General features: G+C 38.7%; 2 protein-coding genes across 3 annotated transcripts; both read right to left on the minus strand.

Moving 5' to 3' along the window:
• Positions 1–8: 8 nt before the first annotated feature.
• Positions 9–13,726, minus strand: ATR (Ataxia telangiectasia-mutated and RAD3-like protein). Of its 2 annotated transcripts, XM_021430880.2 has the most exons (15): positions 13,434–13,726; positions 12,355–12,499; positions 12,092–12,204; positions 11,568–11,902; positions 11,316–11,440; positions 10,566–10,710; positions 9,871–10,449; positions 9,721–9,796; positions 8,646–8,958; positions 6,549–7,805; positions 2,762–6,158; positions 2,080–2,649; positions 979–1,602; positions 469–663; positions 9–332 (listed from the first exon to the last, which is right to left on the minus strand). In XM_021430880.2, exons 1-15 carry the CDS (start codon positions 13,624–13,626, stop codon positions 165–167), a joined length of 8,235 nt encoding a protein of 2,744 aa, XP_021286555.1. In that variant the 5' UTR covers positions 13,627–13,726; the 3' UTR covers positions 9–164. The 2 variants fall into 2 exon arrangements, with proteins under 2 accessions (XP_021286555.1, XP_021286556.1); XM_021430881.1 differs by lacking the exons at positions 12,092–12,204; positions 12,355–12,499; positions 13,434–13,726 and having other exon boundaries at positions 11,316–11,467; positions 11,568–11,703.
• Positions 13,727–14,373: 647 nt separating this feature from the next.
• On the minus strand, positions 14,374–17,919 carry LOC110418407 (mechanosensitive ion channel protein 8-like). Its single transcript, XM_021431127.2, has 5 exons — positions 16,328–17,919; positions 16,025–16,148; positions 15,647–15,940; positions 15,357–15,559; positions 14,374–15,238 (listed from the first exon to the last, which is right to left on the minus strand). Exons 1-5 carry the CDS (start codon positions 17,902–17,904, stop codon positions 14,941–14,943), a joined length of 2,496 nt encoding a protein of 831 aa, XP_021286802.2. The 5' UTR covers positions 17,905–17,919; the 3' UTR covers positions 14,374–14,940.
• Between the last annotated feature and the right edge of the window lie 473 nt (positions 17,920–18,392).

Raw genomic sequence — 18,392 nt, forward strand, 5'->3', positions numbered from 1 at the left:
GGCCTGAATTCCAACAAAAATTTGATCGACCAATTTGCATTTTTCTACCTAAAATGAGAAACAATTATAACTCCCACAGTGAGTGTGTTACTAGTTTCATTTAAATCTTACAACAATCAAAACTTTCCAAGATATATACAAGTTTGCTAGATATATACAAGTTTCTAAAACCATGGCATCCACCATATATACATCTTTCCAAGGTTCTTGTGAGAGACGGCCTCTGCAATCAAACGACGAGCCTGACCCTCTACAGCTAGAGGTAGAGATGGTGCTGCTGCAACACCAACAACCACCCCTTGCAACCTTGCCTCGATATTACTTATGGCCCGCTGCAATACCCAAAGACATGCTTCAGTTGTGAGGTTACAATGTATTTCATTATATCATGAACTAAACCCTTTTTTTATCACGACAAGAAGAACTAGTTTACAACAAAGGACAAAAGGAGAAAATAAATTATCAAACCTGTGCATGTGGGTTCTGAACTTCTACTCCACTTGATTTGTGGGATTTTGTCCACTCCACAAGAGGATCATGAATGAAAGTTTCAAGAACACTCATCAAGGTCTCCCTATGTGTCCTCAGAACTGAAAGTGTTATTTCACAAATCCGCAAAAAGATGCCTTCATATCCAGTGATGCCCAATCCATCAATCATGTTCTATGTGTTCCATATATATATAAAGAAAAAAAACCCAGGTTTCAGAAGCTTGCAATTTGAAAATACTATCAATGTGCTACTATATTCTGTAATATAGAGATCAGGAATAAGACTAAGAAGATTGTTATTCAACAATTTCAAAGAAAATCACATTTATTTTTAATTTTATGCAGAAAAAAGTTGGGGCATTTTTGAGAAAAAAAAAACAAATTATATTTCTTAAATATCTTGTTCCTGAAGGAAATAGAGCATAATTCAGCTCTCGTCAACAAATTCACAGAATCCAGTGACAGTGCAAAGTACATGTATTCTTACCTGGGTCAGCCTGAAAGGGACCAGCTCAGGCTTCTCCAACTGCAACCCCTTATCAAATAAGCAACTGAAATCCACGTGAACACAGTCACCTGTTGTAGAATCAAAAAGAATGTTCTCACCATGTCTGTCACCCAGCCCCACAATATGCCCAACCATGGACCAAACAGCTGTTGTGTGAGCATAAGCAATTCGAGCCCTAAACCAAGCTGCAGGCTCTGAAAAAGTAGTTAAAAACCATTGATGGAAAACTGGTGGGAACATCGGAAGAATCTTGTCCTTCAACATCTCATCTTCTGGTATTTTACCCTGGCATTGATCATAAATCCGTTTAATTTGAGGATTTGTCTTCTGCCTGTCAAATTTGCCACATGTGATATAAATATCTTGAAGAATATGCCGGAGTCCCCGAGTATGGGGCACCCATTCCACCATACCACAGTCCTCTGTAAGAGGAATCACTGCAAAGGTACGAATGTATAGCTTCCTCCTACGGCTCTCAGGGTACTTTGACAATAAGCAGTTTATCATTGCAGTGAACTCCATCATGCGGGCATCTTTCCTTAGGTCATCTTTGGGTTTGCAGAGGAATGGACGTTCAATGCCATCACTGCCCAATAAAACAATCTGAAAATACAAGAAATGGCATCAAGGTTACAAAGCTGATACGCACCTTTTCCTATTTGGATTCATCAGACAGTGAACTGAGGAAATGTTATAGAGATAACACCCACAAATAAATTATATAACTCTAAAAGATTTATGTAAATTGCAACTTAAAACACATAACTATCTAGTTCGTAGGTCTATCTAACAGAAAGTATTGAATTTAGACCAAAATAAACACATATGTAAGGAAAAGGGATGAAATGGGCCACATCAGCATTTCAAACTCAATATATAAAATCCTCCCGCTGTACAAACTTAGGTCAATCTAACTTAAAAATTTTAATGCTTTCTCAGACCATTATATGTAGGCTCTAGACACAGTTATTGCATGACATAAAAAGTGATCGGTGAGCCAGGTAAACTAAACAAGTAGAAGGAAGTATATTAAAGAACTTTTTCCCTTGTTTAGAAAATCAGAAAGCCTGAATTACATACTTTCTTAGGTCGCTGAAGAGATGAAAGAATCTCAGCCTCATCAGCTATTCCAGATATTGTAGGAAGCTCCACACCAGAGAAGATATCAGAAAAAAGAGATTCAGTGAGATTCACATCATAGGTTGGCAGACTGACAGTAAGAGATTGTTGAATTGGCATGATAATTCCCAGAGGCATCATCCTTTTCAATGCACTGAATTCAGTTGAGATATTAATAGTTCTCGATTTTGGCTGGCCCGCATGGAAACACAGCTTAATAAGATGATCAATCAGACTAGCAAACTGTACAAACAAATTGTTGCCACTATTTCCTTGGCTAAACCCTTTACGCGCAGCTTGAATGATTTCTGCAGCTGCTTCCCGCCTGGAAGGAACTGTGGACTTTGAAACTGCTGCCATAATCCACAGTGATTGCTGTGGATATTGCCTGACAACAGAGATGATGATGCTTTTGACCAACTTAACAATTTCTTCATTTTGGTGGCAAATTCTAGAAACCAGCTGAGGCAACACAGTTAACCATTGATAGGCTGGCAAATCCTTTAAACAGCCCCGCATTATACTAATTACCTTTCGAAAGATGAATCAAGAAAACAGTGTTAATTACTAAGGAATAATAAAAAAGTGTCACCAATATCATAAGAAATAAAAGATGAAGTTCATACCAAAGTGTTGTACCTACCTTTCCTTGGACATTTTTCAAATCCTTATTAGAGGTTGCTGCACTCCGCTGATAAATGCTCCCAAAGTCAAACCACAGGGTTAACAACCTTGGAAGTGCTTGAAAAAGATTCTTGTGACCACGATGAAGCCCCTTTGCATAGAATAACAGTACATCAGGTAGGTAAGACCACCATTGTTTCTCAGTTTTTGAGTTTGAAGAAGCAGCAATAGCAGAAGCTGAGGGAATTATCCTGGGACTCGGCTCAAAATTCTCTTCTTGACGTTTCCTGGCATCAACAAGTACTTCATCACAATATTTAGCCACATAAAAGTATCCTTTCTCCCACTTGGGTTGCAGTTCCCTCACCCTGGAATAAAGACTTATCACATCCTCCTTCTGTTTCTGCCCAGTGTAATGAATCCACCGAGAATATAGCAGGAGGGTCTTTGCTATCTCTTGGTTCTCATTCATAGCCTGAGTATCACAAGGTAAAGGTTGTGGGTTTAGTGGAACCAATGAAAGGGTAGTAATTGATGATATTGCTGCAGAGCCTACAACCTCCACTGGCATGTTCAGGAGAGACTGCTGCAACTCAGCTATCGCACCATCAGAGCGCCTAGTACTCCAAAGAAGCTTAGCCTTTTCCATGTGAACATTAGGTGCACCAGAAGCCTGTGCCTCTAGAATTGCTTGATTGGCTGTTTCATAATGACCAGCCAAACGACAAAGCTTTGCATATTGAAGCCAGCAATTCCCAACTTGAGCACCAAGGCTACTGGCACCAAAAACCAGTCTCCTGAAAGCCAACAATGGCTCCCTTGCCCAGAGTGATGGTTGTGTAAATCTGAGTCGATTTTCCCAGTTCTCCATGACTTTTGAGAATCCACAATCACCTAGATGGAATGATTTCGCCAAGAAAGATTCATCAATGAGAAGTGTATGGAAGTCCTCTAGCTCCCGTAGCAGGTGAAGTTTCACAATAATTGGATAAGCCCGTGTGTAGGAATCCATGCCTGCAGCAGCCAGAGGAGCAATAAGAGCTTGTTTGGATAGTGCAATTTTCTCAGCAACTGAGAACTGATCCTTCTTCATCATCGCCTGCAGAATCTTTGCCACATCCAGGTCGAAAGAAGCATTACTTTCAGAGCTGCTGCATAGTAAGCCCTCTTCATCTGCCCCAGTAAGGTACTCATTCATCAGGTCCCACCTTCCAAGCCTCCATGCAGCCTGCACACCTTGCATGCACCATGTTTTCTTGTATTTGGGTATTCTAGAAATCAGGCCATCCACATGAGTAACCATGGCCTGAAGATGGCACATGTTTAATAAACAGTTAAGAACGTCAGAATGCCTCTGAACAGAGGTGGGTTCCATCTGCAAGGCCTGCTCACAAGCAGTCAAAACCTCTGCCCAGTTTCCAGCCTTCTTGTTTATTAAGAGCTGATCTTGTAAACTTAGTGATTTACGTAAGCATGCTAAGCCTGACAATCCATCAGGTTCATCCAGACAGCTGTATATTTCCATTAGATAAGAGATATCTTCATCCTTGAATATTCCACTCATCTCAGCTGCCGGATTAAAGGAACCTGATTTTCCTTGCACATAAGATTCAAAGTACATTAAAGACCTTGCATAAGCCTGACACCTGAAGGAAGCCCTAGCAAGGGTAACCTTTGGAATCGCACTTAAAAGCTCAGACACATATTTACACTGTACAAGGAGTTGATCTTGACTTGCAGATAAAGCCGAACTTTGATCCTTTGACTTGGATGCCTGTTGCCTTGACGCTGATGATTGATAAGACTGGGAAAGAGCAAGTTCTTGTTTAACATCATCCACCCACTGGCCAAGATTATCAAGAAGAGTGAATACTGCTTGAATGCAAACTTCACTCTGTCCACCACTGACTCCATAAACTGCAGCCCCACTGTTCTCTGAAGCTGCAGCATTAAGAACTGATTGGATTTCTTCCGTAATACCATGGCGTCCCTCCTCCGTGCCATGACAGACAACATTGAGGACTAAATATGGCAATAGATATATTGCTGTTTGCATATCATGACGAACTATACCTCGACAAGCATTAAAAATGCTCGCACGAGACCCAATTGCATGTGCAGTCAGCTTCTTTATCCAAGAAAAAATCCACCTTCTGAACGACATAGAAGGCCTATAAATTGGTCCAGCAGATATGGAATCAGCCACATTTGGAAGCTGAAATCTAGAGGTTAAGCAAGGGGCAATTATCTCTTTAACATAATTAGAAAACCGATCCCATAACTTCTGACCCCTGCTATTGGTCTCACTACTAGTATCAGAACTCTTGATACCCAAGGCATTGGTTTTTAAAGGTTCTTTATCCTTCTTAGTCTGTGACATAGAAGCAACATTCTCATCCAGTGATGCTTCACAACCTGCAATCTTTAGAAGCTCTTGTATGGCCAAAGCAGCAGAGTCCTGAATAATGGTATCAGGTGCTGCCCTAAAAGCCCTTGCTAGATGCTTATGGATCAACTCAAAAATAAGGTCATCATCTGTACATTGAATTTTGAAGCGTTGGCATGATATATTCTTTAATTTTGCAGGGTCAACTGCACCGAGAGCTCCAAGGCAATCAGCACACATTAACTTCAGCCGCTGTCCTACTACAGTCCTTGATTCCTCAGCACACCCTCTGAGCAAGGATGTGATCAAAGAGCTCAAGATATCCATGTCTGAACCACCTTCACCATTCACTAAGGCAGCAACATCCTCCCTTCGTAATTTCAGCGACTTGCTCAACTCAGTCACTACCATATATCTTACATTCAAGTTCTCATGATTCAGACCAGCAACAACATCTCGTAATTGATTCTTCAAAGTCATTGTTCTGCGGGCTTCTTGTATAGCTTTGTTCACTTCTGTTAAAACTGGAATACTGGGCAAAAGAGGAAACTCGTGAATATGCTCCTTCAGAATAACCCTGTTCTTCAATACAAGTTCTTCTAAAATTTCCACCACCTTGTGCAAATGCACAGAGGTATTTTCTGTATCTTTCTCCAACAAGGGTATAAGAGCAGCAAAACCTTGAGAAATCACATGTTTAGTGCTAGTTGGTGATACCATTGCCAACTGCACAATAAGATAGTGCAACACAGAGAGTCCTTCAGATTGGAGTGTTTCTTTACCAATAGCATGCATGAGAAGCACCATTAATTTTGGCACATAGGTACTCAAGTGTGAACCCATCATTTTGATCAGCATCTCGATACGTTTCAAAGCTTGCTTCTGCAGTGAAAAATCCTCTGAATGTAGCATTTTTCTATCGATACTGTTAAGGAGGCCCACAAAGTGATTCCTCAAGAAGCCTGGAAGATCCTCAGAATCAGTCAGCACTCTAGCAACCTTTTTTATCATCTGAGGTACTCTCTCTAACCTGTATATAGAATCCAATCATAATCAGTGGAGTGCCCAGTAACACTTAAACACAAAATGGAATCACTGATGTATTGAAATATCCGATGAAAATGTTCATCACGTGATAAAAGCATCTACAAAGCAATAATTATAATCAATATAGCTGAGTTCAAATATAGGATATGTGCACAGAGCTCATCAAAAGAAGTAATCAAAAGACATCTGTGCAAATTCATGCCAACATGCACCCATCACAAATAAACAAATGCATAGAAAAGTCCATGCAAACAATATATTGGAGGATTTAAGCTTGTAACCATCAAAAAAAATATTGGAAAATAATCAATAAACCTATTTGACGAATCTAATAATTTTATTCACAAGATTATTAGATGACATGGAGGTCTACCTTTTGTTTATCTCATTTAAATCACCGCCATCGAGGAAGCATATAAGTTCATCCAAAAGTGCAGGCAATGCAGCTGCAAAGATTTCTTGGTTATTAGAACCAATTTGTGCATGGTAAAAATGTAAAGCAGAAAGTAACTCTTTCTCATCTGCTTGATGGAGAGCAAAAGCTAGAACTTTTGGTAGCCAATTTACTATCAGAGGCACCATATCAGTGTTTAAGCACTTGGCCAACTCATTTAAGGTGTCAACTGCTTGATCATTATCCAGCTGAGACACCACAAGCTTTGGAAGAACAACGGGAATCATCTTCTTAAGTAGCTCTTCAGTTTCAACACCAAGAACTGCCTCAGCAAATTCTTTTACCATTTTTGGACAGCTTGCAAGCCTGATAGATAGATAATCAAATAGTTCATTGCGAATATGAACAGCTTTAGAAAGAAATAGTTCAAATCCTCCTTTAAAATGGAAACAGCAGGATTTGTGTATTAGTCGTGATGCATTGATTCTCACAGTCAAGTGCAGATTGTCAAGCTGATCAACCAACAAGAACAAAGAAAGTAAGAAGAGTTGACTACAAACATCGACTGCCATCATAATTTCTGCAGTGGATTCCAGAAGAGTCTCCATTATTTGGGGATCTTCAGTTGCTGTCAAAGCATGTTTAATCATATTAAAGAACTTTTCTTCACCACCTATAGATAAAACATTCCCATCGGAAAATAAAAAATTTAATATTGGATCTTGAAGGAAAGAACTAATCTGAGCACAGAATGCTTCTCTTACAGACTTCCTTTTGTTAAGCAGCAGAAAATCAATGCACCTAACCCATTCCGTTCTCATTCTAAGCAGAACATCCTGAGCCCCATGTAAAAGGATCCTTCGTATAGCTCCAACACAGGCAAGCTGAACCTCTTCCGAAGACTCACCATAAAGTAGATTAAAATATAAAGACTGAAGATAAACTAAATCAAACTTGTAACCACTTTCCAAACTCTGTGCATCAGGTGGATGCATGATTTTAGAATTTGGCTCATCATCATGCACAACACATCTATCACATTTCGAACACCAGAATCCTTCAAGTAAATAATCTAATGTCTCAATTTGTTTCTCATCTTTGATATTTAAAAATAATTTGCACAAACTTTTTTCTATACCATCAACACTGTGGTAAGATCCATGTAGGCATGACAAAAATCCAAGACAGTACGGAATCACTTTCTTGACCTTTTCATGCCTATCTTTCTCCAACAACCTGCTTATGCAAAGGGTGGAACATGAAATCAAATGAATTCAAGTTAGAAGTCTTTACAATAAACATTTTATCCATAAGATGACCTTCCCTCCTCATCACCCCCTCCCCCAAAAGTAAAATAAATAAACATTGGCATAGAACATTTCATCCATGTTCCTAGTGATCGAAACAAATCGTCAAACATAAGACCCTCATCCTCCTTAACATGATAGACAGGCACCTAAAATTAACACAGACAAAAAGAGAGTTTTATGTAAATTATTCAGATAAACTGATCATCATTGACATTCACTAGTCTCAAATTATTCACACGTTACAGCATCATCCAACTACAGTCAGTATGTATCACATACATTAACCCGAATAGATAACTTGCCAACTATGACAACAAACAGTCTTGCCACAAGTACAGAATAACTACTTCAAGTTAATAATGTTACAAGTACAATAGGAAGGCAACAAAATAAAAGTAGTCAACTCATACCAAAATGAGTTGATACAAGAAATTGTCCAAACAAAATGATGAAAAAGAATTGTAGTAAACTGGCTAAAAACAGATTATTTAAGATTTTTCAAACCTCTACCTGTGGGAATCTAGATATAATACAAAAGAATTGAAATCTTATACATGAAATTTTAAGTGAAACATAAAAGGATATAGTTTCCTAGCAGGAAAAACCATCATTACCGTGTATTATGTTTTGAATAAAGCATTCAAATGGAATTTCAGATTATGTGATCCAAACCTCATTGTGAACTAAAAGGTAAAAATGCCGCCAAATATGCATATATGATTATTAGGAAAAGCAAATGAAGAAATAGGTTCCATTTGCCACTTACATCAATCTTCTGAACATGTGAGCTAGTGCATCAAGACCGGACCAGAGCACAATAACTGGCATGGAAAGAAGAGCTTCTTTTCTTACTTCTTCAATTTCATCATGAAGAGCTAAGTCCAGAACTTCAAAACCATTTCCAGCACTAAACCTTGGACCAAGCTTTGAGACAACTTGAATGGATATGAGTTTTGCTTTCCATGGAAGATGAGGCTTGGGGACCACTAGAGTGTGTGTCCATGGAAGCTTTAGCACCACATTTATAGCCACCTCATTACTTTCATTCTTAAACAGATTGTCCTCAAAGAAAAGGGACCCTAATTAAAAAGGGTTGAAACAAACTGTATTAAATAGCATAGAAATATCGTAGAGTCCATAACTAAGAATTCAAATGAAGTACTATTCTGAATGAGGAAAAGGAACCATGTCTAATATCATTAGAGAAAGACAAGTGAAGAAGAATCGTCCATAAATTTGCAGTCAACAGTTAAAGGTTCCAATTTGTCCTGAATTTTGACTTTTGTAACTGAGAATCCACATTTTCTTTTTTGACACAATAGGCATTGCAATGCGAAGAGCTTTGCTTGGAGAAATAGAAGGAACATGTATTACACGTGCAAAATCTGAGAAAATACCACATGAATATTCTACCATAGTAGGTATTCAAGAATCAGTACATGAATTTTAATGAATTTGAAAGAAATTGCATTGAGAAGTATGCATAGTCACTGACCCATCTACTTTGCAATTAAAGCTTAATTGAGTTGAGCTGAGTTATATGAAAGTAGAAGCAGAGGATCATCAGAAACCATATATGCAAAGAGGACTTAAATAATTATGTTTTAATTTTCATATAAATACCGGTCTCTATAAATTTGTTTTTCGGGGATGTAACTTTTTTTGCATTCATAGCATGAGACATTTGGTTTATTCAGTGAAAGTGAAACAATTCAGAAGGTACTCTCGTCTTTTAGAAACTTAGGAAAGCACATGAAATTGCCAAGCTTTTTAGTAGAACATAATCCTGACAGGACAAGATTCAGTGAAACTTCTGATGAAGGTTAAATCCACTGCCTTACCCCGTATAAGCAGCATACTATGAATTCCTTCCAAGTAAATGCACATATCAAGCATGATTGAACTCCCTTGCTTTGCCTGCATGACATGAACCTAAATAGGAAACCAATAAAATGAGTAGGCTAACAAGAAATTTGCAGCTCTATGCTTACCTGCTCACATATCCAAGGAATCCATGTCTGCATCTGTTGAAAGATGCAGAGTGACATATTGGTCTGAGGATATCTACAGAAGGGAATGCAAAGCAGGCTAAGAGCCGTTAACGCAACATCTGGCCTTAAAGAGCCATGTTTGACACTAGGAGAGTTTAAAAGTTCAACAAATAAAAGAAGTGACTCATGCATAGAGTCTGCATATCCTTCTTCTCTTTCATAAGAAACAATCTCGGTATGTTTAATATCCCCGGGAACATTAGTGTTAGAAACCTTAAGGTCTCCATCAAACTTTTGGCGTTTGATCTTAGAAACATCAACATCAAGGATATGCCGCTTTTCTCCAACCTTTGGGCTTGCTATTGATTTATCACTTGAGGTTAATAAACCCAAGTTACTACGATCTGTTGTCCCTCCTCCAACACGACTGGGACCAAGAATAGAGAGAGCAACTTGAAAGCAATCCATCAACAAAACACATGGCTCGGGACAACGAAGTACATTAATAAGACATTCAGGCCTCCATATATGAGGGGGACAAGTTTTTGAAATCCGTATATATGCAGTGCACAATGCAACCTGGAAATGCATATATATATATATATATATATATCAGTACCTGGAAGATATATTCATATACATGTGTGTGTGTGTGTGTTGTGTCAAACAATAAAATCACCTAAACTTCAGTTTACCTTAAGCTCCATGCTTTTGGTTCTTCGCATTGAGTGACAGAAAACATTAACCAGATTTTCAGCTGTTAGCTTGACAACATCATCAGGACAGCTAGTGTGCAATGCCCTAAGGCAACCACCTATGGAGGAATCATAAGCAAAGTTCCTGAAAAGTAACACCATATGAATACAGAGAATGACAGCCGAAACATATATTAAACAACATAAGAAATTTCTGGAAAACAAGAAGAATAATGACAAGAATCAGATTCAAGCATACATGCAACTACTCCCGTTAGAGCTCTAGGTTATCATCCCCTAGACAATCTAAGCCTCAAAAAATTGAACATAATTTCCCCAAACAAGAGGCAATTGTACAATTATGACACCAAAATCCCAAAACATTGCCTATGGGGTGTCATGTGACTTGACAATAAGCTGCTGAAACTCTTTGAGATAAAGTACAATATTTCATTTCTCATTAATTAACGATAAGCACTCTACCAACATATGGGGTGCTTGGAACTCATAAAGTACATCATTGTAACTTGTTGGGTAAAATATTATATGTTATTTCTCATTGACATCATAATTCTAATTAAAATTCTACCAAGACAAGGTTATAGTCTCAAGCATTAGATGTCACTCTTTCGGTCATAATTTTATAATCATTTCACATGGTACCCACATATTTGGGTTGCACGCCCTTTTGGAACATTTTTTCTTCAATTATAAATTTCAAGTAAAAAAAAAAAGCATTACAATGCACACCTGAATACGGGGAGCCCCTCTTTGTCCTCACTTAATATGGTGGATATTGACTGGATTAAATTCTCATGAGGAACAATGTCATAACTCATCGCTGATCCAATGATGCGTGCAAAGTCAAAACATGCCTTCCACAAAATTTAAATTGTCAGCCACTGTAACAAGAGGACATTAGAAACCATATGAACAAACTACATGAACCAAGATGAAAAAATTGCATTCAAGAAGCTCATTATTGAATATAACATTACCCACCATATGCAAATCAGCATCTCCATAACATAAAAGAGAGCATGCAGAACAAACAAAGGATGTATTGATGAGACCTTCCACATATAGAGTTCCTTCAGTTAAGCATTTGCTAAGGAGCTTTATGATCCAAGTTGCAAATGGTTGCCACCTGTTTCTGCCCAAGAGGTTAATCAATATGCCAGGGCCATCAATGGGTTTATTGCTTGTCGGGAGATCACAGAGACATGTTGAGTCACCCAAAATTCCAGAAAAGGACCGATGGAAACACTTTAAAGGTAATCCAGTGGCTTCTGTAATTCTGGAATTTTCCAGAGAGAGGGATCCTATATACGAAATATCTGGATGAATTCAGAGGCGTGTTAGTTTTCTTTTATGTTTTTAGATGCATTACGATCAGACTGCCAAATAACTGAGCCATCATGGATTATAACAAACACAAATCACAAAATTAAGATCAATCAGTTAGATAAGTAAGCAAGGAAACCATGGTCATATCAATAAAAATCCTCACAAAGTTCTCCTTTTACCTTCAATGGTACACATGGCATCAATGAAAAGCATTCGATATGCATCTTGAGATCCAGTACGAAGCAAGGATAAAAGGGATCCAACAGTGTCAAAAATGACTCCATGTCGAGAGCTGAAATATGATAAGATTGTTCTTAAAATACAGCTAAAACAAAAAAAGCTTTGAAATGTCTAATCAACAAATTTAACAAAACCCAATCACAAGATAAAAAAGACATTGCAAAAATTGCTTTAAACAGTGGAATATTATTAGATCACTGACCGAAATGCAGGTTCAGCAAAAAAGGGCAATATCCGACCAATCACTGGCAGAACAGCACGGGCGTTGCCATGGTAAAAAACTCCAGGAAAATTCTTTGCTGTGTGAGAAATGAGCTTCAGCACAGCTATGACTTCTCGCTCATTAGCTGCAAGAAAGTAACATCAACAACAATAACTACAACTGGCATAAAATCATTTATATGTGTGTGTGTGTGAGTGAAATTCTACATCATGACAGACCAATGATGAAAAAAGCCAAAGAGGACAATAAAAATAGATTTCATACGTAAATAGTTTGTTTAACGGGAAGCAAGTGGAAAAAAACTGCTATCAAATACCGAAAAGAAAAAACCATCTCAACTAAAGTAGCATTGAAGACTCTAATTATGCAGAATTCCTAGCCATCAAAGAAGGAATCAACTTCTTCTTTTCTTCACCATGGGCAAGCACACAATCTCGAGGTTGAAAGTGATTCCTCTAATGCCATAAATTGGGCCAAAAACCACAACTCAGTGCCATGGCGAATGAAAAACGTGTCCAATGCTATCAAAGTCTTTCTTTGAAGCCCAACAAAGATCTCCTTCAAACACATCATGCGAGAAGCCAACACAGTGACGGATGGCTTAGCTAAAGCTGGGGTCATGAGAATTTCCAACCATAGGGTCTATTTTGAAAATCATGACAGAGAAGGCCACGCATAGCTCATCTGTTCCCTGTTCTGAATTCTTGATGATAATTACGATCCTAGTTTCTTCTTTGTAAGCCCTCTGGGCTATGATATCTTGTTTATCTCATTGAAGAGACCATTTCAGCAATAAAAATGCTTGCTTTTCAAAAAACTAAAGTAGCACATTTCTTGACAATCCATATGAAAGATAGAACAACTATATTCTTGGCAATCTGTTTTCTCAGGAAACCGACAGATGGGGCAAGGAAAAAGAAAAGAATTGTTTTTTTTTTTTTAACAACAGAATCCCAAGAAAAACCCACAAAGCAAAACACCAGCTTTCATGAAACCCAAAACCCCAAAAGAGAGAAAAAAAGGTGGGGTGTGGGTTTGGAAAGATTAAGAAAGAGTACCAGAAGAAGAGGGAACAACGTAGGCGTGAAGAAGATTGGGAAGAACAGCACGGAATCTGGCCTCTAAAGCATCATCGTCACCGTTGTTGTTGATGTTGCTGTTGTTTGGAGGAGTGGAGGAAGTTGCAGCAATGCGTTCACGAAGCTCGTGAACCAAGCTCGATAGACTTTTACTGTTACTATTATTAGCCATTGCATTTTGCTCTCTCTCTCCCTATCCGTCTGTCGTTCCCTCCCGATTTCGAAACATTGGACTTGGCTTTGTAGTTTTCTTTCCCCTTTTAACTTCCATCGGGCATTGCACAGCCTTTCAGAAACTTAATTCAATTCTTGTCTTCTTGTTTTTTCTATTTATTAAAATGATTATTACATAACTCAATTCTTAGCCCTTTGGGCCCCTTTAGTGGGCCGCTAATTAAACCTATTGCGGGCCTCTAGCCTTGAATTGGGCTTTCAGGACGGACCACATCCAAGGTTGAGGTCCAACCAAAAATGGACCACTTAGGCCCAGTGATCCAACCTTATTGGTTTTAATTTATGTTTTCTTGACCTTTTTCACACACATTATAAAAATTTTAATTTCTATAAAATTGAAATGTCCACCTATAAAAAAAAAAAAATTTCCTCTTGAGAAATTATCAAAATAAAAATTAAGGTGTCTATGATATATGTAATAGGATTCGAACTGTATTCTTTAAGTAAAAAAATTATATATCAATTAATAAACTAAATATTTAAATACATGTAAAATATAACTCTATAAAAATTAATTCTAAAAATAATAAAGCAATTTTATGTCCATTTCTATATTTACCTTATTCAAGTAAAATAAATTTTGGTAAGAGATTATTTCAATAAAATTTCATCTCCATATCCCAAAAAGGAAAAAAAAACATTCTAGAACACTTTGATGGTCACCACGTTCTTCAAAAACATCCCATTGTTCCTTAGCAATCCAGAAGCCGATCCTGTTTAGGCAAGCACGAGACAGCTAAAGAAGGAGCATGAACATTGTCTTTCCTTGAGCAACAATACAAAAGGTTTGAATCCGAAGAGCTTCCCTTGGAATGGAAGCTTAGCTGCTACCCCTACTGAAAGATTTTGGATACCCTTATCACCCTCTTCCTGGGAATTTGCAATGGAGACATGAGGTCCTTTTGTTGCTCAATTTGAAATGTGGGGAATCGCTGGTTTTGGTTTTGACGACCATTTTCATCCAACTTCAACTGCAGCAGGGTAAGGGTGATGATGATCAAAGGCTGAGAACAGAACGAACGGTACAAAGAGAGAATTTGTGTTGAAAGCAGTCATTGGTTTTTGATGATGAGTTGCTTCGTTTCGGCTTTTAGGTGGGGATTATATATATAGCCAAGTGCGACTGAAACAGTTGCAATCAAGTCCTAAAGGTGATTAGGTACATGGGATGGAATCCCCCAACTAAATAACCAGAACAGCAAATCATATATCCCGGTAAAGAAAAAGAAAAGAAAAGAAAATTGTTGTTTCCTCAGTCAGCTGAACTTTCTGCAGCAGTCCAAGCGGAAGGAATGCGACTAGAGTTAACTGGAGGCAAGGAGCAGACATTGATGTCAATTGGCAGCAAGCGAAATGGCATGTCAAGTTCTTTGAATATGTTCACCATTTCTTCGGCCAATCGAGCTCTCCTTTCCCACCTCTCTCCAATGTCCTGGTAGTTCATCTTATGAGTCACCCATACCGCCATTTTCAGCTTGTTCAATCCCTCGATTTCCTTTAGTATAACCGTGGGAGCACAACACCAATGCTCCTTGCGGCTCTCGATATAACTGCATCAACGTCCAGGAGAGACAAATTTAGTCACTGAATAAAAAGAGTAATAAAGCAGATGTTTTCCCACGGCTGCACTGCAATAACTAGTGAAGGAAATGCTATTCCCCTGCTTACCTCACTATTCTCTGTTTCATGACAGCAACCTTCTCTATTGGAGTAGCGATGTGGATGCAGAAGTCAATTGAATCTCCCATATCTGGACTACGATAAAAGTTGCCGATAGGCTTTGTTGAAAGAACACCGTTGGGGAATGTGATCTTCAAGTTGTCGAATCTCAAGAAAACTGTAGTAAGAATGTTCATCTCCTCCACCACCAACTAAAGCATGTTTAAGAAACAAGTCGATCATTACTTGGGATGAAATAAAGAGATACAGCACAGTTCAAAGACAATTATTCGACAAACCTGCACACCATCAATCTCACACCTGTCCCCAACATCAAAAGGGTGGATGATGAACAAGAAGATGATAGATTCAAATATTGTCTTGCAAGTATTCCCAAAGATGAAGGCCGCAACGACAAGCTGCGAGCTGAAGAGTAGGATAATCCTGGAGGAGGCGATTTCCAGAAGGACAAGCCAGATGACCGCCATGATGATGAACGCTATGACGTTTACGATATGATGAAGATTGTTCACAGCCGTCTTTGTATCATTCAGCGTCAAGGCAAGAGCTCTTCGCTCTCTATAGGCATTCACCTGAAATAATAGGTGAACAATGTAAAATTTATTTATTTATTTATTTATTTTCATATGAAGAATCATTTCTAGTTCTGTTCTTACCACCCAATTCTTTAAGGATGATTTGCTGATTCTCCTCTTCTCATAAGCACCTTCAAAGATGCTCATTGTCCTCAAAGCCTCATCTTCTCGCATAAATCGCATCAAATCCTCCAAGTAGATAAACCTATCAGCCAAATCAATTGGAACCCATTAAATGCTCTTATCTCATCAATGGAATGGAGCCTGGAGTTTTCACAAAATATAATGAAGAAACACCAATTGAATATCAAGGGGACTACTGCAGAGTGCGCTGGTACATGCAAGTTAGATCCTGGTTTGAACCAAGTCCTGATAAATACTCACTTTGAGCCACGCCGAGCCACATTCTGGAAAATTTTCCTTGCAGCAGCTGTTGCTTCATATTCACTTTTGATCTGTTTCACCGGATCACTCTCATTAGGCTGATCCAATATCTGCTCATCCAAAGTGGACAATGTCCCATGACGGACCATCATCATCAACCTCTTCATATTCCAAGCCGAAATATTCTTGTGGTTGAGCCTGTGCAAGTGTTCTATTCCAATCCCATTATCCCCCTTCTTCGAAGCTGTCACAGAAAGTTTTCGGGTTTTCAATCCTGTAATTGTTTTTTGTAGCTTTCCACTCCTTGGTGGTGGAAAGGCATCTGCCTGAAGGTCTGGAGGCACGGTAGCCCCAGCATTCTGCAATCTACGGATCTCAGCTGCAGTCCTTTCATCTTCTTCTTCAACTGTATGGATTTTATTTAACGGAGGACCAGAGAGTGTTTCAATCACATATTGATTGAATAAGGTATCTTGAATCCTATCAAAATAAGTACTAACATGGAAAGATGAGGCCATCACTTTCACTATTAATGTCTTAATCAACCACAATAATGTACTAAACAAAAAACATACTAAAATTTTGTTAACATATTTCAGCAATTTGCTTTTACTTGCCCTGCCAACTTTCTTGTCAAACAAGAAATGCCAAGCCAAAAGCACTAGCCCTAACCACAAGCAATTTTGCACTGGTTTTCTTACACCGTAAACAAAATACAAAAGCCTTTTCCTCAAAAGAAAATTCATCTCAATAAAAAACACAATCAGCCTAATCCCCCATCCAGAAACCAACCGACCGCATATCAAAACCAACACCAATACTAACCATTTCCACAACTTAAGCTCCCACACATAGAGTCTCTTCAGAGAAGGAATCAATAAACTACAAAGAAAAGCAGCAACAATCAAAATCAGACTCAGCCATTGAAGCAAAGTCAATGCATTTAGATTAGCTCTTCTAAACTCTTCAGGCACATCTTCATCTGAAAACGGGTCATCTTCTTCGTCAATATCCGAACTCTTCCCCAACAATCCAGACCTAATCGGACCCGATTTTCCTAACAGGTCAGACATCATCTGCACCTCCTCTTGTGGCCTGTCTATAAGCCTTGACTTAGTGCTCCTCAATCTTGATAGCAAACCGGACCTTCTTTGAAGGGATATACCAGTACTTTCATTGAAAACATCATCGCTGCGTTCATTTCTTCCTTCTTCTTCTTGTGTTTGATACCTCATGGGGTCATTCCCGTTAACTGGAAAACCTGAAACTCCTGTTTCGAAAGAAACCCTTCTCGAGTCTCTAGACGTAACCGACTGGTCCAGTTTAAGGCCATCCATGTCTAAGTCCATGTCCAATGCAATCTCGTTGCTGTTGTTTCGTTTGTTCAAAAGCTGACCACTCGTCATAGAAGGTGATTTCTCAGCCGCTTGCCATCGTTGCTTGTAACCAAAGCTGTCATTACCATCGTTTCCCTCTTCGCAATCATTCCAAAACTCATAGCTGGATTGTCTAAAAGTTTCGTTCTTGTTGTCGGGGTCCGAATCTTTCCCTGTTCCGCATTCTGCAGCTTCGACCATGACAGGGAATTTTCTGGGATCAGTAGGATCACCACCCATGATCCGTGGCTCTTGATCGTGATCGAAGAGAATAGGAAGCTCTTCGTGGCCAGGGTCGTTGTTGCCTCTACCGCTTAATTTTAAGTCCTTGATGGAGCCGTGGATTTGAAGGATTTCAATCTCCATGTCGACATTGATATTGCATGAGGGCATATTGCTGAAAACTTGGGATTTTGACGAGGAACGTACGCACGTACAGCGTTCGGCTGTTAAGAAATATTGTTGGTTTGCGTGACTTTTACTTGCGTTTATTCAAAAATTGGATATTTGTCCATTGAAACATTGGAGACTTGCGGGGAGAGAGAGAGAGAAAGAGAGTCATTATGGAGAAGAGTGAAAGGTGGCGTTGAAGACGTAAGGGAGAGAAATAGCAAACTTGAACGCTCTAGGATTTCTGCGGAATTACTTCGCTTTCGTAATATCTTAAAAGTAAAAGGGCATTGGCGTTA

This window comes from Theobroma umbraticum, unplaced genomic scaffold (genome assembly GCF_002168275.2).
Source record: "Theobroma umbraticum cultivar Fairchild unplaced genomic scaffold, ASM216827v3 scaffold_50.0, whole genome shotgun sequence".
Classification (NCBI taxonomy): Eukaryota; Viridiplantae; Streptophyta; class Magnoliopsida; order Malvales; family Malvaceae; genus Theobroma; species Theobroma umbraticum.